Source organism: Alligator sinensis, unplaced genomic scaffold (assembly GCF_000455745.1).
Source record: "Alligator sinensis unplaced genomic scaffold, ASM45574v1 scaffold814_1, whole genome shotgun sequence".
Lineage (NCBI taxonomy): Eukaryota > Metazoa > Chordata > Crocodylia > Alligatoridae > Alligator > Alligator sinensis.
The window spans coordinates 483,244-505,131 of NW_005842352.1; the positions used below are offsets into that span (position 1 = coordinate 483,244).

Sequence of the window (21,888 nt, forward strand, 5' to 3'; positions counted from 1 at the left end):
CTTCAAGAGGAGGTTAGATGAGTATCTAGCTGGGGTCATCTAGACCCAGCCCTCTTTCCTGCTATGCAGGGGGTCGGACTCGATGATCTATTGAGGTCCCTTCCGACCCTAACATCTATGAATCACTGGCTTCGGTCCTGAGATATGCAACATGGTTCTGCTGCTAATATGTTTTAAACAGTTTCCATTTCGTGCATTTGTTCCATATTTGTAATGTGAGGCAAGCTTGATTTCATATTATCTGAACAAAATGTTGACCATGTTTGTTAAATGAAGTTTTAGAAACCCTTTAAATAATCTGGGATCTTCAGACACAGATGCATGTAAACCAGTGGGCCAAATCTAGTAAAATACTGCTAATCTTATAGTGCAAAGAGATTAGTCCAAATCTACAGTGTGAGCAGCTTTTACTCTCAAAGAGCAGCAATCCTTGGTTGATGAAAGCCCACAAATTGTTTCTTATGGATTGGTGGACCTTTCCTGTTACTATAAAATGCTATAAAGAAGAGTAAAAGGAATTTTAAAATTATATACCAGATTTTTTCAGCACATTTTGGAAGTATATGTTATGCCACCAGTGATATATATTCTCTTCAAGTCTGCTTGGCTGTGGTGTGATTGCATTACTCATATACCTGAATTCATAATTTTTAAGCTGTTGAGTACAGTATTTAGCTTTTTTCCAGAGCAGGGGAAGCCTATTGGGCGTAGTGCCGAGTACGTGCAGACTTATCATGAATAAAACTGACCTGGTATTTCTTTGGGATGATGTTTATCAGAAAGATGGACATAACATAAATTAAACAATGAAAGTGTAATGGAATTGGAAATGCTTCCTAAAACAATTTTAGACAGATTTAAGACGTATAGACTGGAAAGGAAAATATTTTATGGATGCTAGCTTGGTTGAAAGGACTTAAGCTTTTAGAACTCAGTTCTGTAAGGTACTCTCTGGCCCTGGGCCAGTGAAGCACTTCAACATATGCTTAACTTTAAACCAGAGACATTCAAATGCTTAAAGTTAAGCATGCGCTTCAGGGTTTTGCTGGATCAGTGCCCAAGCGCTCAGAACTGGTTAAGCACATGCTCAACTTTGAACATGCAACTCTCTCAGGATGAAATCCTTAATGAAAATAAATCCCAGGTTATAGAAAATTAAAAACCAAAAATCAAACTTCATCCTGTGAACTCCAAATGGGGCATCTGTTTGAGAATCACTGCACAAGCATAAAAAAAAAGTGTATACTTTTTAACAAAAAATATAAAGTAAGTCTAAAGAAAAAAAAAGGACATGGTACAAGCTCCATTATTGGAAATGCCCTTTACTTGAAAAAGGATAAGGATTCCCACTCTTTCAGTTACTCTGAAAGTTCCCTTCATTGTCTGAGCGTATCCATCTCCCCATTGGCATTTCAAATAATTGTTCATTGTTGCAGTCCTGCATTATAAAAATGATATGAAAACCATTTTATTTTTCTACTTAGGCTGTCTGAGAGAGACCCACTTTAAGCATAGAACATGAGACTGCCTCAAGTTCTTGTGGCAACGTAAGGGGCCCAATCCTGGGGTTTCTTGCAGTCTTGGTATTGCCATCCATGGGCACAGGTTTGGCCCCGAATTAGTTCAGATATTAAGAATGTATCACGTGTGTGTTTTATATTTCTTTTTCTGGACTCAGTAAATGAGAAAATGAATACTTTTCCTTCAAACAGAGTCATTCCTGTACTGCTCTCTTCATGGCAAGAATTTTTCACAATTTTTAATTATATTTGGCCATTATTAAAAGTTCCCAGAATGAATGCCATATGTAAAAATATCTTTCCCAGAGATCCTTTATGAGAGTGCAAACACTGACAGTGTTCAAACAGTGACTTGGTGTTGTGTATATTTTCTTCTCTCTAAATATTACAACAGATAAAATATGTTTTCACAGAGAGGACGCTGCACCCCTTAGTGTGCCCCGTCTCTGGTATTTAGTTGAAATGGAAAGTAAATAACAAAGTGTAGATAGCAGTAAAAGTATGTTCCCAAAGCCTTATGTCGCATTTAAAGTAGTATTGCAGCATATGGTAGCTGGCAAACATTTGAATAAACTTGATTTTTGTAGTTTTCTTCCAAGAAACACATCTGTTGACATGTAGTTTCTGCAGGCCTGTAACATTAATGTGTATGTAGTATTATAGCAGCACACTCTAGTGTGGCTATAGCTGAAGGCCTGTAATACTTGCTAATTGTTGCAGATCTTTATTTTTACAAGTTCATAACATAGGCATGAAAAGTTGCTTTAGGCTGAAATTTAGTTATAATTCCAGCATTAGTGATTTTTTTTTTTTAAAGAAAAAGAATAAGTGGAATGTATTTTATTACCTTGTTAATGCTTTTTGTTTCAGTTTTAAAACAACATTTTCAAGTCTGTATTCTAAATGAGCTTGGAATATATTTGTCTGCAAGAAGCTGATCAAATGTGTAGTTTTTGTTTTTACTTTAGAAAATTTAGATTGTAGCCTAGTTTTGGGAGTGACAGCCTCCAAAACTGAATAACCACCTCAATTTTAGTGCATTTAAGATTCGCAGTATAACCAACATATCTCTAGCTCTAAATTGGATAACCAATTGGGTTCTGTGCTACACTTATTTTTAAAAAATGAGTGTTGAGACAACAGGAACACTAAGAAAGGGTAGTTGTAATACACACTGACTGTTTCTGGTTAGGTGAAAATATGTATTCATTATTTATGAGTTATAAACTTATAAAAATAAGTGTCTGCAAATAAATAAAGGAATTATTTTCATTAATGATCAATTGTATGTGATATATAGGTATTTTACTAGTCAGTCATTGCTTACGCAATGCCTTATACATTTCAAACTATTAAATGTTTTTTTAAAAATGTTTGTATTATCTGTAGGAAAATGCATAAGGACTTATGATTCCTGGACATTGTTCAGTACTTCATGCATGATGCTGAGCATTTTTTAAACTTCCGCTGAAAGCAAAGTTCAGTTCAAACACAAAAAGAAAAAAAAATTGAATATTTAGCACATCTCTCTACAACTTTCCACCTTATTGTCTGGCTACTAAGACTATTGCCTTTCAGACATGCAGTAAGGTATTAGATTTTTAGCTGTTTTTACTTTTTATTTTGGTGACTTGATGCAAAATTCAAATGGAAGTTAAGTCTTCCATGTTTTGTTCACATGTCGTTCAGTCTAGAAATTATTGGACTTTTCATAAAGGAATAAAAGTATCAGTTAATGAAATAGTCTTCATAAAATCTGATATAGATATTGTTGAAGTCATAATGGATTGAAGTAAATTTTTAAAAGTTTTTTGTTTGCTTTATTAGTCTAAGATTAAGCATGGGAAGATAGAACTGGCATATCACAGGCAGCCACATAACCTCTTTCAAGTTCTTTAGGGCTAGAGATAGAAGTTACATGTAAGATGGTTTAAGTGATCATAAACTGGTTTAAACCTGTAACAGAACAAGAATTCAGTGCACATAAACTAGGAGTGTGTGTGCATGTGTACAATATATGACTCATAATCACTACTTAAGAGTTCTGTTCCCATTCATGTCAATGGCAAAACTTCTATTGACTTCGTTTGTGCATTATTTGGTCTTTGGTATACAAGAAACCTCAGGTAGAAGGTCATATTTTCATTGAGAGGTTCTGCCAAAATTATATACAGGAAGAGATGTCTATGCATATTTGACTGTGGGATTTGACATTAATACTGATGCCGCTTTATATAAATATAGACAATATGGATATTTGGAGAGTACAACCTCCCCTACTAGTCTTCATAGGCAGATTTGTATTCTGTGGAGCTTTTTGGGGAACCGGATAGAATTTGTGTTAGTGTATTGTCATGAAGGCGACATCCATTCACATGCTGAGGGACCTGCAGGAATGACTCTGCATATCATGGCTTCATAATGATAATGACCCTTAAGCCGTTTTGATGCTTTCACTATCATTACAAATGTCATGTTCAGTTACCGGGGTTTAGGTTGTAGCCGTGTTGGTCTAAGGATATAGGCAGACAAGGTTCCTTGGGTGAATTTGATATCTTTTATTAGACCAACCCAAATGGTTGGAGAATAGTTGTTAAGCAAGCTTTCGGGTTCAAAACCCCTTCGTCAGGCTCAGGAAGCTGCAGCAGTTGGTGTGTGCTCTTCCTGGATGGAATGAAAAGTAAAGAAGCCAGGGGCTGGGCTGGGCTGGGGAGTCAGTTGCCAGGCAGATTATAATGCATCAAAAATCCAATGTCTATGCTTAGTCCCTGATCTCTAGTATCCAGCAGGTTGATGAAATGGAGCTCATAGGCTCGTCTCTGCGATGTGTTGTGTAAATTTCCCTTGAGGATCAGGACTGAGAGATTGGAGAGAGAGTGGCCCTCCTGTGAGAAATGTGCCCCCACCGGTAATTGGGTGTTTCTGTCTTTGATGGATTTCCAGTGTGCGTTCATTCTGGTGCGCAGTTGTTGTCTGGTCTCCTACATATCTTCCATCAGGGCATTTGGTGCATTGGATGAGGTATTTCAGCTCTCTCTTACCTTGCTGTTCATTTTGTGCCTCATAGAACATATAATAGCTGAGCACAAAGAATTCTTTAGGAGGTGTGACTTTGCTGTTTGGTTTTCTGAGTGTCAACTACTGGGGTTAAAATGATTAAAAGAATGAATAAATGAACCTGAGAACCTATTTATATTTGCACAATTCTACCTTTTTTGGAGAAAAATGTTCCTTTTGCTCTAGGCTTCTATATATTTTGATATAAGAAAGTAAAACTACCTAGAATCCTCTGGTTGGTTGCTGTGAAAATAAATGTTTTCTTTGTGATTCATCATGGAATTGTATATGAATATTTTCCATTTGTACCTTTTTTCCCTTCTTATTGAGCTCTTAGCATTCAAATTTTGTTACAATGACAACAGAAAGAAAAGGGGCAGTGAAATACAGTATCAAGGTGTTTGATTCCGAAATAGTCAAGTTAGAGTTTTTTGGTTTATATAAAAATATATAAAGTTTGCACTGTGGTTGGCTCTAATAAAGCAAAGAGAACCTCTTTTGAAACATCATAGATCATACTTAATTCAAGGATAATCTGAGAATGGCAATTCCAAGTAAAACAATTTCTTTATGTAGGTCATCTGCAAAACACTGATCTGTCAAGAAAACAGTTCTGGAGTAGAGGTGATCAGAATGGTCAGTGTGACTATTTTGTCATTCAGAAATCCCCTGGCAACCTATCTGATATGGTGCTGTTAACATCTTTTCTATAAAAGTCATTACTATTTTTACAGTAACTTGTTATATTTAGAAATAGATTTTTAAAAATTCTATCTCTATAAATGTTGCAAAAAAAGATGGGAAATAACTACTTAAGAACTATTAGAACAACAGTTACATTTACACTTCCAACTGGCCTTGGGAAATTCAGGAATAATGACTGAGTGCTTTTTATATTTTTTTTCAGTGATAGCTTGTACGCTTTGGCATGCTGGAGCAATGCTGTAGGAAAAGAAAAGAGGCCTAAATAAGGTCTGAAAAGGAAAAGAAATATCCCTCTCCAAATTCTGCTCTGCTGTAAATTAAAGAACCTACTTATGCACTCCTTAGCCAGACAACACTCCTCCTGAAATCAATAAGAGATTTGCCTGAGTAAAGAAATCACAATAAGTGTTCTTTTAGAAAAGGTTTTTAATGCCCGAGGATTGAGGGAAGTGACCAATAAAACTCTAGTATTGTTAGAAATGAATACGTGCCTGCATTATTAAAATATATTTCTTCAAGAACAAAAACATGCGACTTTTAACCAGATGAATTTTGACAACAGAATTCAGCTACATGCAAATAAATATTATTAGGAGCCTCAGAGAGCATAGGGCAGCAGTATCAGTTTTTGAAGACGACTCATTTACTGATAGTCATTCAAGTCCTAATCCAGCACACTGTGATTCTAATCTCAAAGCTTTTTAGGCCTCTTTGATGCATATATTTGCCACCTGGAGTCGCATCCAGACAAGTGCGGCCGTGTGGTATGTGGCACTGCAGACACATCTGTGGTGCCACATACCGCACATTCAGCTGTTCTTTATGCTGCAAAGGAGCAGTGCAGGGTTGTTGTTTTTTTTGGTGTGTGTGTGTGTGTGTGTGTGTGTGTGTGTGTGTGTTTGACCCCTGGATCCAGGGGTCAAAAAACCTGCACAAAAAAAAGCAGAATGGTGCACATGGGGGCAGCGTGCACTGCTCAAAACTGGAGCCTGGCCTTCCGGAGCCATGCTCCAGCTGCCAGCCAGGCTCTGAGTGGCAGGATTGCTGATGCTGCAGTCCTGGGAGGCCCCTAGGATCCCAGGTAAGACTGCTGGGGCCAGCCCAGTGCTGACCCCAGCCTCCTCTGCCCTTCCCGGGGTAATCTGCTGTGCACCAGATGGCACATGGCACAGGCATTCCTCAGGGACTACTAGCAGCGGTACAAGGCGTCCCATTGCTAGTTGTCTCCGGGGTACCAAATGTCCATGCTCATGTGGATGCAGCCTGGGTGGGTTTTATATTAGAGAATGTTTTTATGAAGTAGTAGGATCCAGGGCTCCAGTTTGGTTCAAGAAGAAGTTTCTGATTTTTGTTCTTTCTTTTTTTTTTTCATTTTTTAAGTGAATATAGTTTCTGGGAAACGGCTGCTGGATTGGGAGTTGGGGAGACTAAAATCCTCTTTCTACCACAGAGCTCCAAATTTCATACTACATTATGAGCAGGTGTTTTTTACGACTCTATGCCAATACCTGAGCAGCTCACACAATTGGACACAAAGGAGCAGAACTTCAGTGTACCCTTTTCATAACTCCACTGAAGTTAAGGCTACTAAATTTCACCCAGTTACCCTTGTACCAAGCTGAATAATTAATATCTGACTAAAACATGTCTCCTATGTTCTCTTTGAAGTTCATTCCAGTGTGGTTAATCACTAGGCCTGTGCGAAGCGGCCAGTATTTGATTCAGATTCAGTCAACCTGGGGGATAGCGATTTGATTCGGTGATTCAGATCACTGTCCTGAATCGATTTGGCGGAATCGGATTTGAAAGATTCGACACTGATTTGGTGTGATTTGGCCATAGCCTATAATGGGGAATCACTAAAATACCTATAATGTAGTCTTTTTTTTTGCAAAATTGGATGAAAACAGCAGGGATGGTAGCCCCTTTTGAGGGCATGAAGCCTGCCAGGTTTCAAGGAGATAGGTACAGGGCCTTCTGTGAAAGTGCACCTCAAACTGTTGAAAACAAAACTCGTTTCACTTGTGTGTGTTAACTGGGTTTCTGGTTGTAGCCATGTTGGTCTACGGAACAGGCAGGAAAGGTTCGTTGAGTAGATGTGATATCCTTTATTAGTCCAACTAAATAGTTGGAGAAATATATCTTGGCAAGCTTTTGGGTTTCAAAACCCTTCGTCAGGCTGAGGTTGGGGTGTGTGCTCTTCCTGGATGGAATGAATAGTAAAGAAGCCAGAGGCTGGTATGCAGGGAAGAAAACCAGTCAATGCAGTTGTAAATTGAGGCGTCAGGGGATGAGAGACAGGCTGGGGGGGTGGGGGGGAATGTAACAGGTAAAAGTGTAGAGGTACCTGGGGAGTCAGATGTTAGGCAGGTTATAGTGTATCATAAATCCAGTGTCTATGTTGAGTCCATGAGTTTTTTGTATTGAGGAGGTTGATGAAGAGAGAGGCTTCACACAAAGCCTTATATGCTGTTTCTACATCCCTCTTCCAGAGCACTGTGATTGGAAGGGGACTCAGGGAAAGATCACAGTCACTGGTCAGCTACAGATGTCAATATCAGAGCAGTCTCCCCCCAACAGTTTCTGTTTCCCCGCAAGACCACCTCCTGAATCGCCTACTCGACAAATCTTTTCCAAATCAATTTGGTTGCTTCAAATTGATTTGGAGCTTTTAATGGGTCTGCCAATTTGATTCAGATTCAATGATTTAGTCACTGAATCGGGCTGAATCTTCTCCAAATTGAATTGGCGATTGAAGCTTCACACACCCCTATTAATCACCTTCGCCAGCAAATATTCCTAAAAATTCATGCCTTCAAGTTAATTTGTATTTTTTTGGATTCAGCTTCTGTCTATTGTTTCTTATCGTGACTTTTTCTATTGGATTAAAAAGCCCTTCAATACTTAGTATTATATACTGTAATCAAAAGACCTCTCAATCTTTTTTTTATAAAGTGAGCAGATTAAACTTTCAAATCTGTTGCTGTAAGACTTTTTCAACAGCTCTCAGATAGTTTCTGTGGCTCTTTTCTGCACCTTCTCCCATATTTTCTTTCTAAAATGCAAACACTGTGTCAGCATCCCATTATCCCATTTTGCTAGAGGAACGCACTGGGAGTTTATGTTAAGTTGCTTGTCTTCCACCAGAATGTCACTACAGCAAAATGAAAGTGTGATAGTAGCTTCTTCTAGCTTAAACTAAGTAGAGCCTACAGAACAGGCCACTATGCTGGAAAACAAGGGGTACTGTCTTATGGAAAGCAGTGACTCTAAAAAGGATTTACTCATCTACCCAGCAAAAGGGAGGTGTTTTTGTAGCCTAACTTACCTAGCAAAGGTAGCAATACCAGGGAAGACGTGGTTGCATTTGCTAACAACCAGAGGGCATACCACAGAACTTTGAGAAGACTTGAGCTATGCTGGCTTTGAGGAGGGCATAGTCCAAGTTTTATTTGTTCACAGTTTCTGCCTAGCACTTGCAGGGGAGAAGGAATGATGAACTGCTACTAGTGACCAAGGCAGTCACAGCTGCCACACAGGGTACTGGTTGAAAGTGCAGGTGAGTGGGCTGCTTATGCCCCCACCAGGTGTTACCCCAAAACCTTGAATTGGAGATCCAGTAGGTTGTTGAGAGCGAATACTCAAGAGACAGGCGTTTCCATTCCACTAGTGTAGGTTTATTGAGCATATAGCATATACTCTTATACTAAGAAATGTGCTAGCTTGTAAGCACATCTTGCTCCCTGTCCTATTGATCAGACAGTCCAGGATCTTGCTGGACTGTCAGATCCAGGACCCCACAGTAGTCCAGTGACCTTTTGTTGCTTGCATATTCATACTACTGCTGACTGTTTACAGACTATTTGTATAATTGATTCTTCACTGTTGAGTATTTTCCTAAAACCTTATATGTATAAAGACATCCATACCTGCATACCTTTCTTATCACTCATTTTCTTTTTCTGTACATTCTCCCCGCTGCTGTCAACGACAATGTTCATTTTTTGAGAAAATTTGTAGTTGCTTACTCGGCTTTAACCAGATAGTGACCTCCTCACCAGCTCAGCTGCTAGGTAACACTTGGCAGGACTGCTCCCTGTTCAGTTACACAGCAGTACCACATTTTGCTGTTATCTCAAAAGAAAATGAGAAAAGTAATTTATTGTAATTTCTCTATTTTATTATCTGTCGTTGTGAACACCTGTGGGACCCTGAGCTCTGATCAATCCAAAGGCCTCATTAGAAAGCCAACATTTCTCATTCTTTATCTTTCACTGATTGTCATAGTTCCATTTAATGCATTGCCAGGTAAGGTTAATAACACAAGGCTGTGGAGTCAATATTCTTTACAGATGGAAGCACTGCACACAAAATCATTGTCTGCCATGTGGAGTTGCTCCCATCCCATGGATGTGCAGTATTTTATTTAAATTTTGAAAAATTCTTTGGCTCTAAGAATACAAGAAACACAAGATGACGTCTAAACAAAATTTAATCTTTTGGAGAACTTGCAAAAATGTCCATTTGTTTGTGATTTGTGACACCCCTAACAGCATCACTCAGGTACTTTAGTCATCTAAGCAAGATCCAGCACATGCTTTGTCAAAGTCTTCTTAACTGACGATGTTTTGAGTACCATTTTGTCCATATGCTGAGCTATCCAAGGAGTATTTGTCCTATGGCAGTGATTAACTGAGTGCTGTGAAGTAAAAGCACATGTTATACTGACAATACCTAATGAAGTTGCCTAATAAAATCCTGTTTTAAAAAAAAGTTTGTTTAAAAAATGCAAGCTGAAAAAATTACAGTGGATCTTGGTGTGGGGAGAAGGCCAGCTCTCCCACTGATGTATTAAAGAAGTGCTATTAAGTCATATGAGTGAGATTTATGCTTGTAAACTTCCCATGTGTGTTAAGGAGAAAGGATGCCATTTATTTTTGTTTTGGAACAAATATTTGCATTTGAAATGTGTGCGTATTACACATACCAGTACATGTCTGTGGATGGGTGTGTGAGAATATAATGTTTGTAACCTTTGATAACTTTCTGCGCTGTTAGAATGATTGTAGGGTGGTGACAGTTGTGGAATCTCTGTCACTGGAGGTTTTCAAGAAGAGATGCATCTGTCTGGGATAGTTTAGAAATGGTGAATCCTGCATCTGGGCATGGTTTGGAACAGATGAGAACCTTGAGGTTCCCTCTAACTCTTTGATTTCTGTAGTTCAGGCTGGACCAGTGTAACTAGCGATTGGTAACTGGGATGTTTAAAATTAGAGTTATCACATTAGTTTGTCTAGGTGCTGTGGAAGGAACCATTCTGCACGTTTATTTTGTGTACTGTGAAGAGTCAATTGAGCATTGGCTACCATATTGAGCAGAGGTGCTTGGAGCAAGATATGCCCTAAACTTAAAGCAGTTGAATCCTTGTATGCTACAAAGAAAAACCTTCCATTTTCAGCAGTGGATGTAGCTACAAGTATGGCTGTAAAAGTACTTAACTTAACTTACATGCAAGTATGCCTTGATCAGCATCATTCCAGGATGCCTGGTTAAAACCTCTGAGCTAAGTAAGGAGCATTTGTCCACAAGCTGAAGAAATTCACAAAGCTTACCTGGAACCCCTTCTCCTTATTGCTGTGGCAAACAAGAAAAGAATTTCCTCACATTGTCTGACTAGATGCCTGTAAAGAGCTGTCCTTGTGATCAGAGAAACTGCCAATAAGTTTCTTGGTGATGATTTTTATCAAGATAAGACCAGGGCCAGGTATCATTTTGATATAAATATCATCATTGTGAAGTGATTTCCTTAGATGAAAAAAATGTCTCCTGCTAAATTGCTGTAACTGTTATTCCTAGTCACCTTGTAATGCCCACGGCTAGGGACAGAAGTTGCATATAAACTGGTTTAAGTGATTGGAAACTGGTTTAAACCTGTAACAGAACAGAAGTTCAGTGCACATAAACTGCTTTCAAAATGGCCAAAACTGGTTGAAGATAAACCTGGATGTAATATCAGACTTAACTGATTTAGGTCAAACTGGTTTATGGAACTTCTGTCCCAGACCCCTTCCTGGTTCAAGTTGACAAGCATCCCAAGATGCTTTGCAGCTCTGGGCTATGCGGTCTGCTCCAGTGCAGCAGGGACTGCCTCACCCCTCTGCTCCTTTCCTGCCTGCATTCCTCATTTCTGCCCATAGAGATTGGGGGGTGGGGAAGGGAGCAGGGGAACAGGCCCCCAGATGCCCCTAGCCAGGGTCTACACAGTGTGTGGGGGGAGGGAAAGTCCCTGTGGCAGGGGCTTTTCAACCCTCAGCAGCCCTCCCCTTCCCAGATGCTGATTGCTTCACTGGCTGCCACAGGAGGGAGGGAGAAGGAGTCCTCCTGGCTGGGTCCCTGCTCATGCAGCCCAGCATGGGGGCACTGGGCAGCCCCTGCATTGGGGGGCGGGCTCCCCCCCAGCCCAGGGCAGTCCCAGGGAGCTGAAGGGAATTCTTCCCCTCCCAAACCCCAGGGCTGCTTGCCTTGGCTGCTCAGGCATAGCCCAGTGCAGCCTTACAAAGTGGAGGGAAATTCTCCGGGTTCTCTGCAACTGGTTTTGCCTGAGCTGCTGGGAGTCTGAGGCAAAAGTTTTTGCAGGGGAATGGAAGAATTTCCCTCCACTCCTTGAGGCTGCCCCAGGCTACCCCTGAGACTCACGGGGGCTAAGGTAAGCAGCCCTGGGGTTTGGGAGGGGAAGAATTCCCTCAGCTCCCTGGGGCTGCTCTGGGCTGGGGTGGGGGAAACTCCCCGAGTGCCCCCATGCTGGGCTGCATGGGCAGGCATCCATCCTGGAGGACTCCTTCCCCCTCCATCCTGTGGCAGTGGCTGAAGCAATCAGCAGCTGGGAGTGGGGGACTTGCCCTCAGCTCCTCGGGGCTGCCCGGTCTAGGGAACCCAGCCTGGGGGAAGCCCCATGAGGGAGAGGCTTCCCCAAGGTGGGCCAGCACCCGGATAAGGGGTCCTTAACCCCCTGTGAGAGGCAGCAGCGGGTTGGGAGCATGTCCTGGGGAGCCATCCAGGGGCACTGGGCTGGGCTGGCAATGGTCAACAGGCTGGGAGATGTGCTCTAGCGACCCACTGCCTGCTCGTCTGGGTTAGTGCTGGCCTCCCCCTGCCTGGACGTTCAGCTAGGTATTGGTTCAACTACACAGCTTAGAGGAAGCTGCCTGGATTGGATCGATTCTGCCTCAGGCTTTGTGACTGCGTGTACTTAGCTTAAGTATTAAAGCTGAGAGTGAACTTTTCTGAATTTTCTAGAGTGGTGTTCATTATTTGAAAAAAACAGTAACTCGTGGAAGGCATTAGATTACCTTAGGTACAGTTATGTAGGTACAATGATCATATCCATAAAGAGGGAATGAAGAGCCAATGCTGATCCCATGAAACAGGGATAGTTAAGGGGTGAAGTGGCTTAAATACAATGTTACTTGTGAAAGGAGTCACTTGTCTCCATGTGATGATCGGCTTTTAGGTTAGGAAGAAAGTTTCCACAAGCCTTTCATAGCATTGTAACGTATCTGGTAGTGTATGGGAGAAAGCTGTGTCTGCAGAGCTGTGTGCAAATATAGCACATACAAGTATTTTTGTCTGTTTTGGAGTCCTCTCTTCACCTGGAGAGAGCTGGTGTCTCCTTACTGTGATTCTTGGCCGGTGTGAGCAGTCGCTATCGTGTAATCGCTGTAGAGCCAGTGGGAAAGGAGTCAGCCTTTCATTTTCATTTCTAACATTCCTCAGTCAGGAAGAGAGTCAGATGCAGGCCAATGACACAAGAAACTGAGACGCTAAGAACCCAAGAAAGACTCGCTTTTCATCCCTGGGTTTTGGAACCTGCGCTCCTTCCTGTCATTGCCCTTACTGGAATTACTACTTGAAGTCCGTCTTTCTCCTGTTGTGCAGTTATAGATGCGTTTACTTGGGAACAAAGCCAAATCTGTCCCTTTGCTTCTCCTTCACCTGCACAAAGGTAGCTATAACTCACCTTTCCACCTCTCTCCACCCCAGTCTCTAGCTGATGCCTGTAGCTAAGTGTAATAGCCGGAGGAACTGGCTCAAATATATCTGGGCCAGGGCATTAAGAAAAAACAAACAAGGGTGGGAACTTCACTTTTTCCTTTAAGAATCAGAGGAACCAAACCAACCTCCAAAATATTTACACTGTCTGGTTATTTATTGACCAAATCTCTGCTTACATTTCATTTTTCTTTCTAATTGACTGAAAATTACTGACTCTTGCTTATTCCTCTCATGGGTCCCTTTACACCCAGGCTGAGGGAGACAGACCCTCACCTGACCTTTGTCTTGTTTCTCTCTCTGTCTTCTCCTGAAAATACCCAAATAAGAAGAGAACCATTGTCAGGTATAGGCTCTAAGATGCACTCACATTATATGCACCTACTATTTCGGCTCTTTCTGCAGTGACCTGATAGCTCACCAAGCCCTGTCCCCACTTCAGATAGAGGCTTCTAACATGCCATGTTCCTGGTATTATGCATTTCTTGACATTCAAGTAAAGGGCAAGCAAAGAATTATAGCCAGAGTCTCTAGGTCAGTTATGGCTCTGCTCTTTAATGTGGCTGTGTAAAGAAGCCAAACCTAGCTGCAGAGGCCCAAAAAAGAATTACGCAGGCGGAGGGGACTTCCTGGATGGTGAATCATACCCAAACTGCGCATCTCGGTCCCATCTGTCCTTTTGGTGTGGGAAATGGTGGATAAGGTGGGATGTGCTGCCACAACAGTCAACCACTGGTTTAAAGGTTCATTAAGAAGTCTCATTTGGTGAAATTTAAAGGCACCTGTTAAGCACAATGGGGGCTATGGCTAAGCCTGAGAATGAGGAAGCCAGAGTTACTTCTCTAATGACCTCCTTAACTTAAAAGCTGTCTTAACTTGAAATCAGGAAACATAAGATGTCAGAGCAATGGAGAGTGTGTATTTCTTTTTCTTTCATTTTTTCCAGTTGTCTATGTCAACATTGTTGTTGTTGTTAGTATTATTTATGACAGTGCTTCATACAGTACTGGTGCAATGCGACATGCCCACAAAAATGCATAAGTAAGAGATAAAAGACGGGATGCACTGAATGATCAGGGGTAGCGTTTTATCAGGCATAGCTTCTTTTTGTCAGTTCTCATTATCATGTGGTAGTTATGTGGAAATGAGATATGGGTGATATGAATTGGAGTTTATAGGCTCCTGGACAGAACTTGAATGAGGAGAGAGTGAAACCCAGGCACACTGGAATTGCCAGACCATTTACCATTTTTTATGTGGGCTGATACAGAAAAAGACGATGTAGACGTGAGGGAGAGAGGAATAAATGGGTGGAATCACTGACGGAAGGGCTCCAAGTGTGTCAGGTTTCTTTCTTTTTTTAAAACATATCTCTTGGGCAGAGCTATGGAGAACACTGAAAGCAAGGATGAGAAGTTTAAACTGGATGTTATGCCAGAGGGAGCCAATGGAGTGATGCAGTCCACTTATTTGAATGGCTGGTGAACTTTACTGATATATAAGCACAGTCCAGGGACAGTACATGATGAATAGGTATTTTTTATATTTAACCTGTTTAATTATTTAAATAATGTGAAATGTTCCTATTGGCCTGAGCCAGAAGGGAAAAAGTATCGTAACCATGCATTTTGCCTCACCGTATTGTAGCATGAAATATGGCCACACTTTTACCGTCTCCACATTCCAGTCAGAACCTACTAAGGAGAGAGATTTCTGAGATAACTATTATTTTAAAATAAAGAACAAGATCTATCCAACTTGGTTCCAGATGCGATCTATGGAGCCCTGTTTTTATAAATCATTTTAAATCTAATGCCAGTACTTCAGCTACTTACTGATGTCAATGTAAAAATATGCTTTATTACAACTAGAGACAGAAAGGACTGTGAGAGGTTAAGTTAGGCTAGCCGCAACTAACAGAATGCAGTGGAAGAAGTGTTGGTATCAGAGTGTTTATAGAATTTGTCCTTAAATAACAGGATTGTTTAGATTTAAGGTCAATTTAAAAAATATCCTCTGTACTTTTACTATTTATGTTATACTGATATAATTTACTGAAGGATAAAAGAAAATACTTCCCACTCATTTTAACAGAGAGAATGGTGGCAAATCAGTTGTAGACTTCTGTTGTAGAAGCCTGCTGGGCCTGAGACCTGAGCCACCAATGTGCATTAGAATGATTCTGCTATTCTTACTGCAGTTGATTACAGTGCGCTCTGTTATAAAGGGTGGAGACACTTGGTTGCTCTCCAAAGAAAGTGAGTAATAATTGACCTAATGTACAGAGCACATGAATAACATATTCTTTTGGTAAGAAATTTATGTTTTACAGGGTGTGCTAGAGTTCACATCCCTTTTTCACATCTTCCAAAAGATTTTAAAATACTCAGCTGCTCTATTCAATTTCTAATTCAACGAAGACTCAAATGCAAAGTATGCATTAGATAAAGCCCTTGAGTTGAGTCCAAACTCTAAAAAATCTTCTAATCTGCCTTGAAAACAGCTGTTTAGGATTTTCAAATAGAAATGACAACATCCCTCAGCCTATCTTGCTGATGTCCACATCAGTCTCAAATTAGGATGAGTTTCTCTTTGTTACTTTGATAAGTTTTGCTGCTGATATAAATGTTCAGCTGTCCTCCAGACAAACCAGGATTGATACCCTGGCCCTATTGAACTCAGTGAGAGTTTTGCCACTGACTTAAGTGGGACAGGATTTTATCCCAGGTGCCTTGATTTGTTCAGATGACTCAAGTTTTCTTTAACTCTTTCATTGCCGTTCCTTGAGTATGTTTAGGACAGTGCTTGTTGACACATTCCTGCCAGTACCACTGCATCTTCATGTGAGTCATTTTCATGCATGCAGTTTTTATTTTCCAGTATAATCCAGTACAATATTATGTACCAACTCTGCAGTAAATAATGTGAGGTAAAATGGAATTCCTGTTGCATTCAAAGAAATTCCAAAAGAATTCAAGATGGTTAACATTATTACAATGAACATCAAAAGAAATAATGATTTGCCACTTACTGTAAAACACTGCCAAAACCCCCCCAGGCGTGGCTTCATGACTTCGTGCAGCTCTTCATTTTTTCATATCCAGAGGCTAGACTCTTACATGCATTTCACAAAGGAAAGAATTGGTTGTATATAATAACACGTGGGCAGTTTTTTAGGCTTGGATGTAGAAATCCTATATTGTCAAGGGAAATGAATCCTGGACAGAGCTCATCTTTGACTATGGCTTTAATCCAAAGCCCATTGAAGTCAGAGGGGCTCTGAATGACTTCAGTTGGCTTTGAATCAGACCCAATAGTTGACAGTCAGTTTATGTGAGCCAACTTCTGAGAGAGGGTGTGAGGGTGTTGAGGAAGTAATTTGTTCTGTGAGCAGGCACCTGCACATTTGTGACAGTAATTTTAGATAACAATAAGAAGTATTTAAAAATATGAAATCATTTTAGCAAGGAAGTCTTTTTTTCTGTAGGTGCAGGATGGCTGAATGGGGAATATCATTACTTACATTTTGGATCTTTTAATGTTATGGGTAATAGAGATATTTTATTAAAATGGTGGGAAAATACATAAATAATGCAGAATCTACTCTTTCTTTTGGGCCTTATGTCCTTCTCTTGGAAACCAGGCCTGTTTGGGGTGTTCATATATTTTAGAAATAGGTGTTTATTAGATATTGGCATCTTGGAGGACACCTGGAGGAATGTCAGAATACAGTATGCATGTTCCCATTAACCCCTAATGAAAAGAAAATAGCCCATTAAGGTTTCTTACTATAAACTTCACTTGCTTTGGATCAGATTAGAGCTTTTCATGTACAAGACTTATGAAATATCATCTAATGAAATTAGCACAGGATCTGGTTTGCAATTATGCTGCATACACAAAGTGGAATTCTGTGTGTATATAAGGCACCCACAGGTGCCAGGAGCAGAACATGTCATGCATGCTGTGTTAGATTCTTGCAAGGAAGAGTATGATGATCACATAAAAATGCACTCAGTCTCTGTGGTTCCATCCTGCCCTACCTCTTTCATGAAAAATAAATAAAATAATTTTGTGGTAGTGTTGGAGTGATGTGGCCATTATGGTCCAGGAAATATGTGATAAACAAGGATTTTTGTGGGTGATATCTTTTATTGTGCCACCTGTGGCGGGGAAGGGGGGGATAGACTTAGATAGTCTTTTGAGTGCATTCTTCAAGTTTTAAGGAAAAAAGACATGAAGAAGAATGCACTGCATTTGAAAGTTTGTCTGTGTTTCCCAACCATGCAATTGATTCAATAAAAAGATGTCACCCACATAAATCTTTGCCACTTTCAAGGTCATTTTAAGGAACAGAGTAACTATATTTTGAGCAGCTGATTAAAAGCCCAATTTCTGTTTTCTAATTAAATGAATAAGAAAAAAATTAGTGTTCCTGCCAGGCAAGAGTTCCAATCTAGTTGTTATCTCATTGCAAAGATTTGGGATAAATTACATTATCTTTATAATTTAGGCTACAGTACATACATTGTAATAAATATTTCACATGTAAGAGCATCTTAACCACTCCAAGCGTATTTTATTTTATCACACTTAATAATTTTTAAGGCTTCTAAAGACATTATTCTATTGCTAATTTATTAGATATATGGCATGAAAATTGAGGCTTAATTATTAAAATTAGGGTTCATTATAGTCCCTAAACCACACTCCTAACAGGAATGATGGGGGTAACAGACATATTTTCTAGGAAGTCATCATTCATGCTTTTGGATATGGTGCAACCTAACTGATAAATGGGAAGATAATTTCCTCTGCCACTGAAGTGCCCAAATTATGGGCTTTCTGGTGTTTCATGAGAAGATTTTTTGGATTTTTTTTCCCCTGAGCCACTTAAATCTTTTCTCACAGTGCTGATGTAGAGGCAGCTGTGACTTTGGGCACTAGTCAAAATAGTCTGTTCTGCTGTTAACATTCTTGGAGTGATGTGTATATATCTGTGGTCACCTCGATCCCAAAATGTGTCCCTTCTATTAAAAATGAAAAGAAAATGTTTCCTATTTTTTTTCAAGTACAAGCTTAAATTGGCGCTCTGTCTGCTAAACCTTGTAGTTTAGGAAAATGTCAGTGCTACCACAGAGGATTTTTTAACTGTATTGTACTGTTTTCTGTATGTTTTGCCCTCTTTAACTCTGCTGTTAACAGTTCTGGTTTACCATTGGTTAACTCTATTTTGTTTTCCTTTTTACCCCCTCTCCTTCTGTCACTGATGGGAAGTCACCAGGTTTGGTACATCAGGTAACTTAAATATTTTCTTACCTTAAATCCCAGATAAAAATTGGCTTCTAGAAGGCATAATATCCAGTCTCTCAGCTGTGACTCTTTATTGGCTGAAGGGGGTGAGAGAGTTGGATCTGAATATAACAGGTTCCCAGCTACTAAACACTGGGGCTTAATTCAAAGTCCATTGAAGTTAATAGAAAAAGATTCACATCAACTTTAATAGGCTTTGGATCAGACTTTTTATCCAGAAGGAAATGACACCTTAAACGCAGTGATTTCAGTCGCAGAGTTACCTTGTTTCTGTTTATTTTGTGATTCCTGCTTTCTTAATGGGAACATCTGTTATCTCACTATATGCCTCACACCTATGCCAAATTGCAACAGACAGACTTTTCTAAAGGGCACAGATAGACAAGGAAACAAGGGAGATTTACTACTATCATATCTTGAAATGGAGTTTTTTATGTTTTTAAATGTTTATTTTATTTTTAAAAAAGCTCTGTATTGCCTTTTCATGATTAAAAAGAAATTAGAAAGTGTTCAGACTTTTGCCCTTTGAATTTCACTTTTTATTTGCCGTTTCCAAAGCATTTAAGAAGGGGCTCTGAATCACCTTAGTGTTGCATGGGAAGTGAAATGGGTTTCTCATGGTTCTGCATTGGTTTAGTAGCAGAGGTAGGAATAAAACTCAGATCTTTGAAATAAGATGATACTAGCTACTAAAGTTCTCAAAGGATAAATATTTGTGGGGGGGAAGGCTATCTTTGTTCCCTTGTTGAACAATTACTCTCTTGATGCTAATGGATTTATAAGATATTATAACTCAAGATCCTTAGGTGATATGTAATGCAACATTAAAGGGGAACAGTCTTTCATTACATTTTTGTACATTGCAGTTTTTTCAGTTTGAGGATAGAATAGTTATTGGTTCAGCCTCCTCTGACAGAGACAGTTGTATTGGTCAAAGTGTGTCTTATACCGATAGTTTATTCCTAGAAATAGGTAAAATCAGCATGACTGTTTGGTGTGTATGGAGTGCATTACAATCAGTATAAAACATATTTATAGCAATATAACCATATCCACGCTATGGTTGGGGTTACATTGATTTTAACTGCTTTTGGGTTAAAAAAAACCCTTTGCAAAATAGTTATATCTGTATGAAAACAGGCACTAGTCCTTGGCTTTTCTTGTTACAGTCCAGTCCCAAACAGTATTAGGTTGATCACCAGCCAGTTTTCCCTAACATCGTTTTTATACACCTGATAGCCATGCATGAGATTGGAGCAATGTAAGCTAACTACAGAATTCCTTAGCACTTATGTGGTCAGTATTATGGTGGGCATTTTCATAATTTGGAATAAGAAACAAATGCAGTGGCCAGTTGGAGATGACCAGAACTCTAGACGATAAGGTGCACTGTTACTGTAATTGCACCTGCATATATACTGATAGTACTGGTTTTAAGTATCTGTGTATTAACAATCAGATCTGAGTTGTTGGAGTTGTGCACTTTAATATAATGTGTCAGCCATCATCCATGCCATATGTATATGTGGTTTGAGGCTTGTATGATTTTTATTAATGGCATATTCCTATGCTTTCATTGTTTTAAAATATATATTTATGTGAGAACTGAAGTGTTTCAAATCCATTTAAAATCTCTAGTTTTCCGTTTTCATGGTGATTTACTGCATTTTGTGTGTTTGAGGTGGGTAGGTGGGGGATTATGTAGTTTTAAGGCATATGTCAACACGGCAGCTGGATTAAACTATTCCTGATGTAGTTTTCAGTCCATTAACTCTTACTTCATTTGACTGTTTGTTTTTGGTGTAGTTTTATTTTCCCTACTGGAAGACTATGACAATGAACTATGAGAATAATATCAGGGCAGAACATTTGGACTGTATCATCTTGAGAAAATTAGGCCAAAAAGAATGAGAAAATCAACTGTGTACAGATGGTAAAGGTCTTTTTGGAAAATATGAGGTTAATAGCTGTAATTTATGTAACTTTGTTTATTCATATGTGGTCGCCTAGTGCTAGCTAGTACAGGATATTTCAGAGAAAAATGCCAGATGAGATATTCTAGTCCATTATGTCAATGAGCCACTCATCATAGTGTAGTAAAATTTTCATGCTTTTCTTGAATCTTTCTGCTGGTCAAAGTGTGGATTGAGCCCTGCCTTTTCCTTCCCCTCTCTACAAACCACATCACTTAAGGCAGGTCACTGTGCTCCCAGAGTGGAACCGAGACTTGTTGGATTTAACTTACTATTCAGATTCTCATCTTAGCTGGCTGGCTTTGTTTGGCTGGCCGTTCTCTCTTAGCTGGCTGGCTGGGCTTCCTTTTTAACTAGTTGGTTGGCTGGCTTTTCCTGGCAGACCTCTCTCTCCTGGTTGGCTGGCCCTTCTCTCTCAAGCTGCTTGGCCCTTCAACCCTCCCACCCCGCAACCTTTTCCTTCATTGGTCTCCTCATCCCATTGTTCCTCTCTTCACTCTCATCTACTACCTTCCCACTTGCTGTATTAGCTTTGATCCATCCCTTCCCTTTCTGCCGTTACATCTCTATCCTTTGTTCTTTCTGGCTTTATTTCCTTCTTATCCCTGTTTTCTTCATACCTGTCCTCTAACGTCTTTCCTCTCCTGCCTTTTCCCTGAACATAGCCCTATGGTTCTTACCCCAGAACTGCTACCATGCCATTTCATGCACTGAGAACTAACTTAATAACAATTTTAATTTAAAAAGGACAAGATACTGTTACTACTGCTTTGTATGGGAGAGTAGAGATGGTGTTATTTTGGTGGCTTTTGCAAATTGTTTTGTTCGTTTTTTCCTTTGTTATAGACCTTTATTTTTCATGAGTGTCGTGGCTGTTTGAGTCCTGGACAGTAATGTATTTGATAAAAAAAACTCTGTTAAGGTATTGTGTTATGTCACATATTTTTTTCCCCATCTTTGTGGATGATCCAGTATAGGTCTGTCCTTTATAATCAACTTCCATCTCCCCCAGGATTCTTTTAGCAATGGCACAGCTCACTGTTTTGGACATCACAATTATAAGTGTGGTCTCAAAAACACTTCATTATGCCAGTGTGGAACAAGGGGGAGGGGGAGCTGTGATGACAATGATGGGAAAGGAAGTACAGGCAAAATACATGGTAGTTAAATAGAAATATGCTGAAGAACCTGGTATTTAAAAAAAAATGTCCCTGATTGAAAGAAGGGGTTGAATTACATAGATGGTTCCTTTTCCATTTATTTCAAACTCA

At 39.8% G+C, this 21,888-nt stretch overlaps 1 protein-coding gene across 1 annotated transcript in view; it reads left to right on the forward strand.

Moving 5' to 3' along the window:
• FBN1 (fibrillin 1) overlaps positions 1–21,888 on the forward strand; it is a 242,811-nt gene that overhangs the window by 44,143 nt on the left and 176,780 nt on the right. Inside the window, 1 exon segment of the mRNA XM_014522437.2 lies at positions 18,609–18,629. Coding sequence (XP_014377923.2) covers positions 18,609–18,629 — 21 coding nt within the window.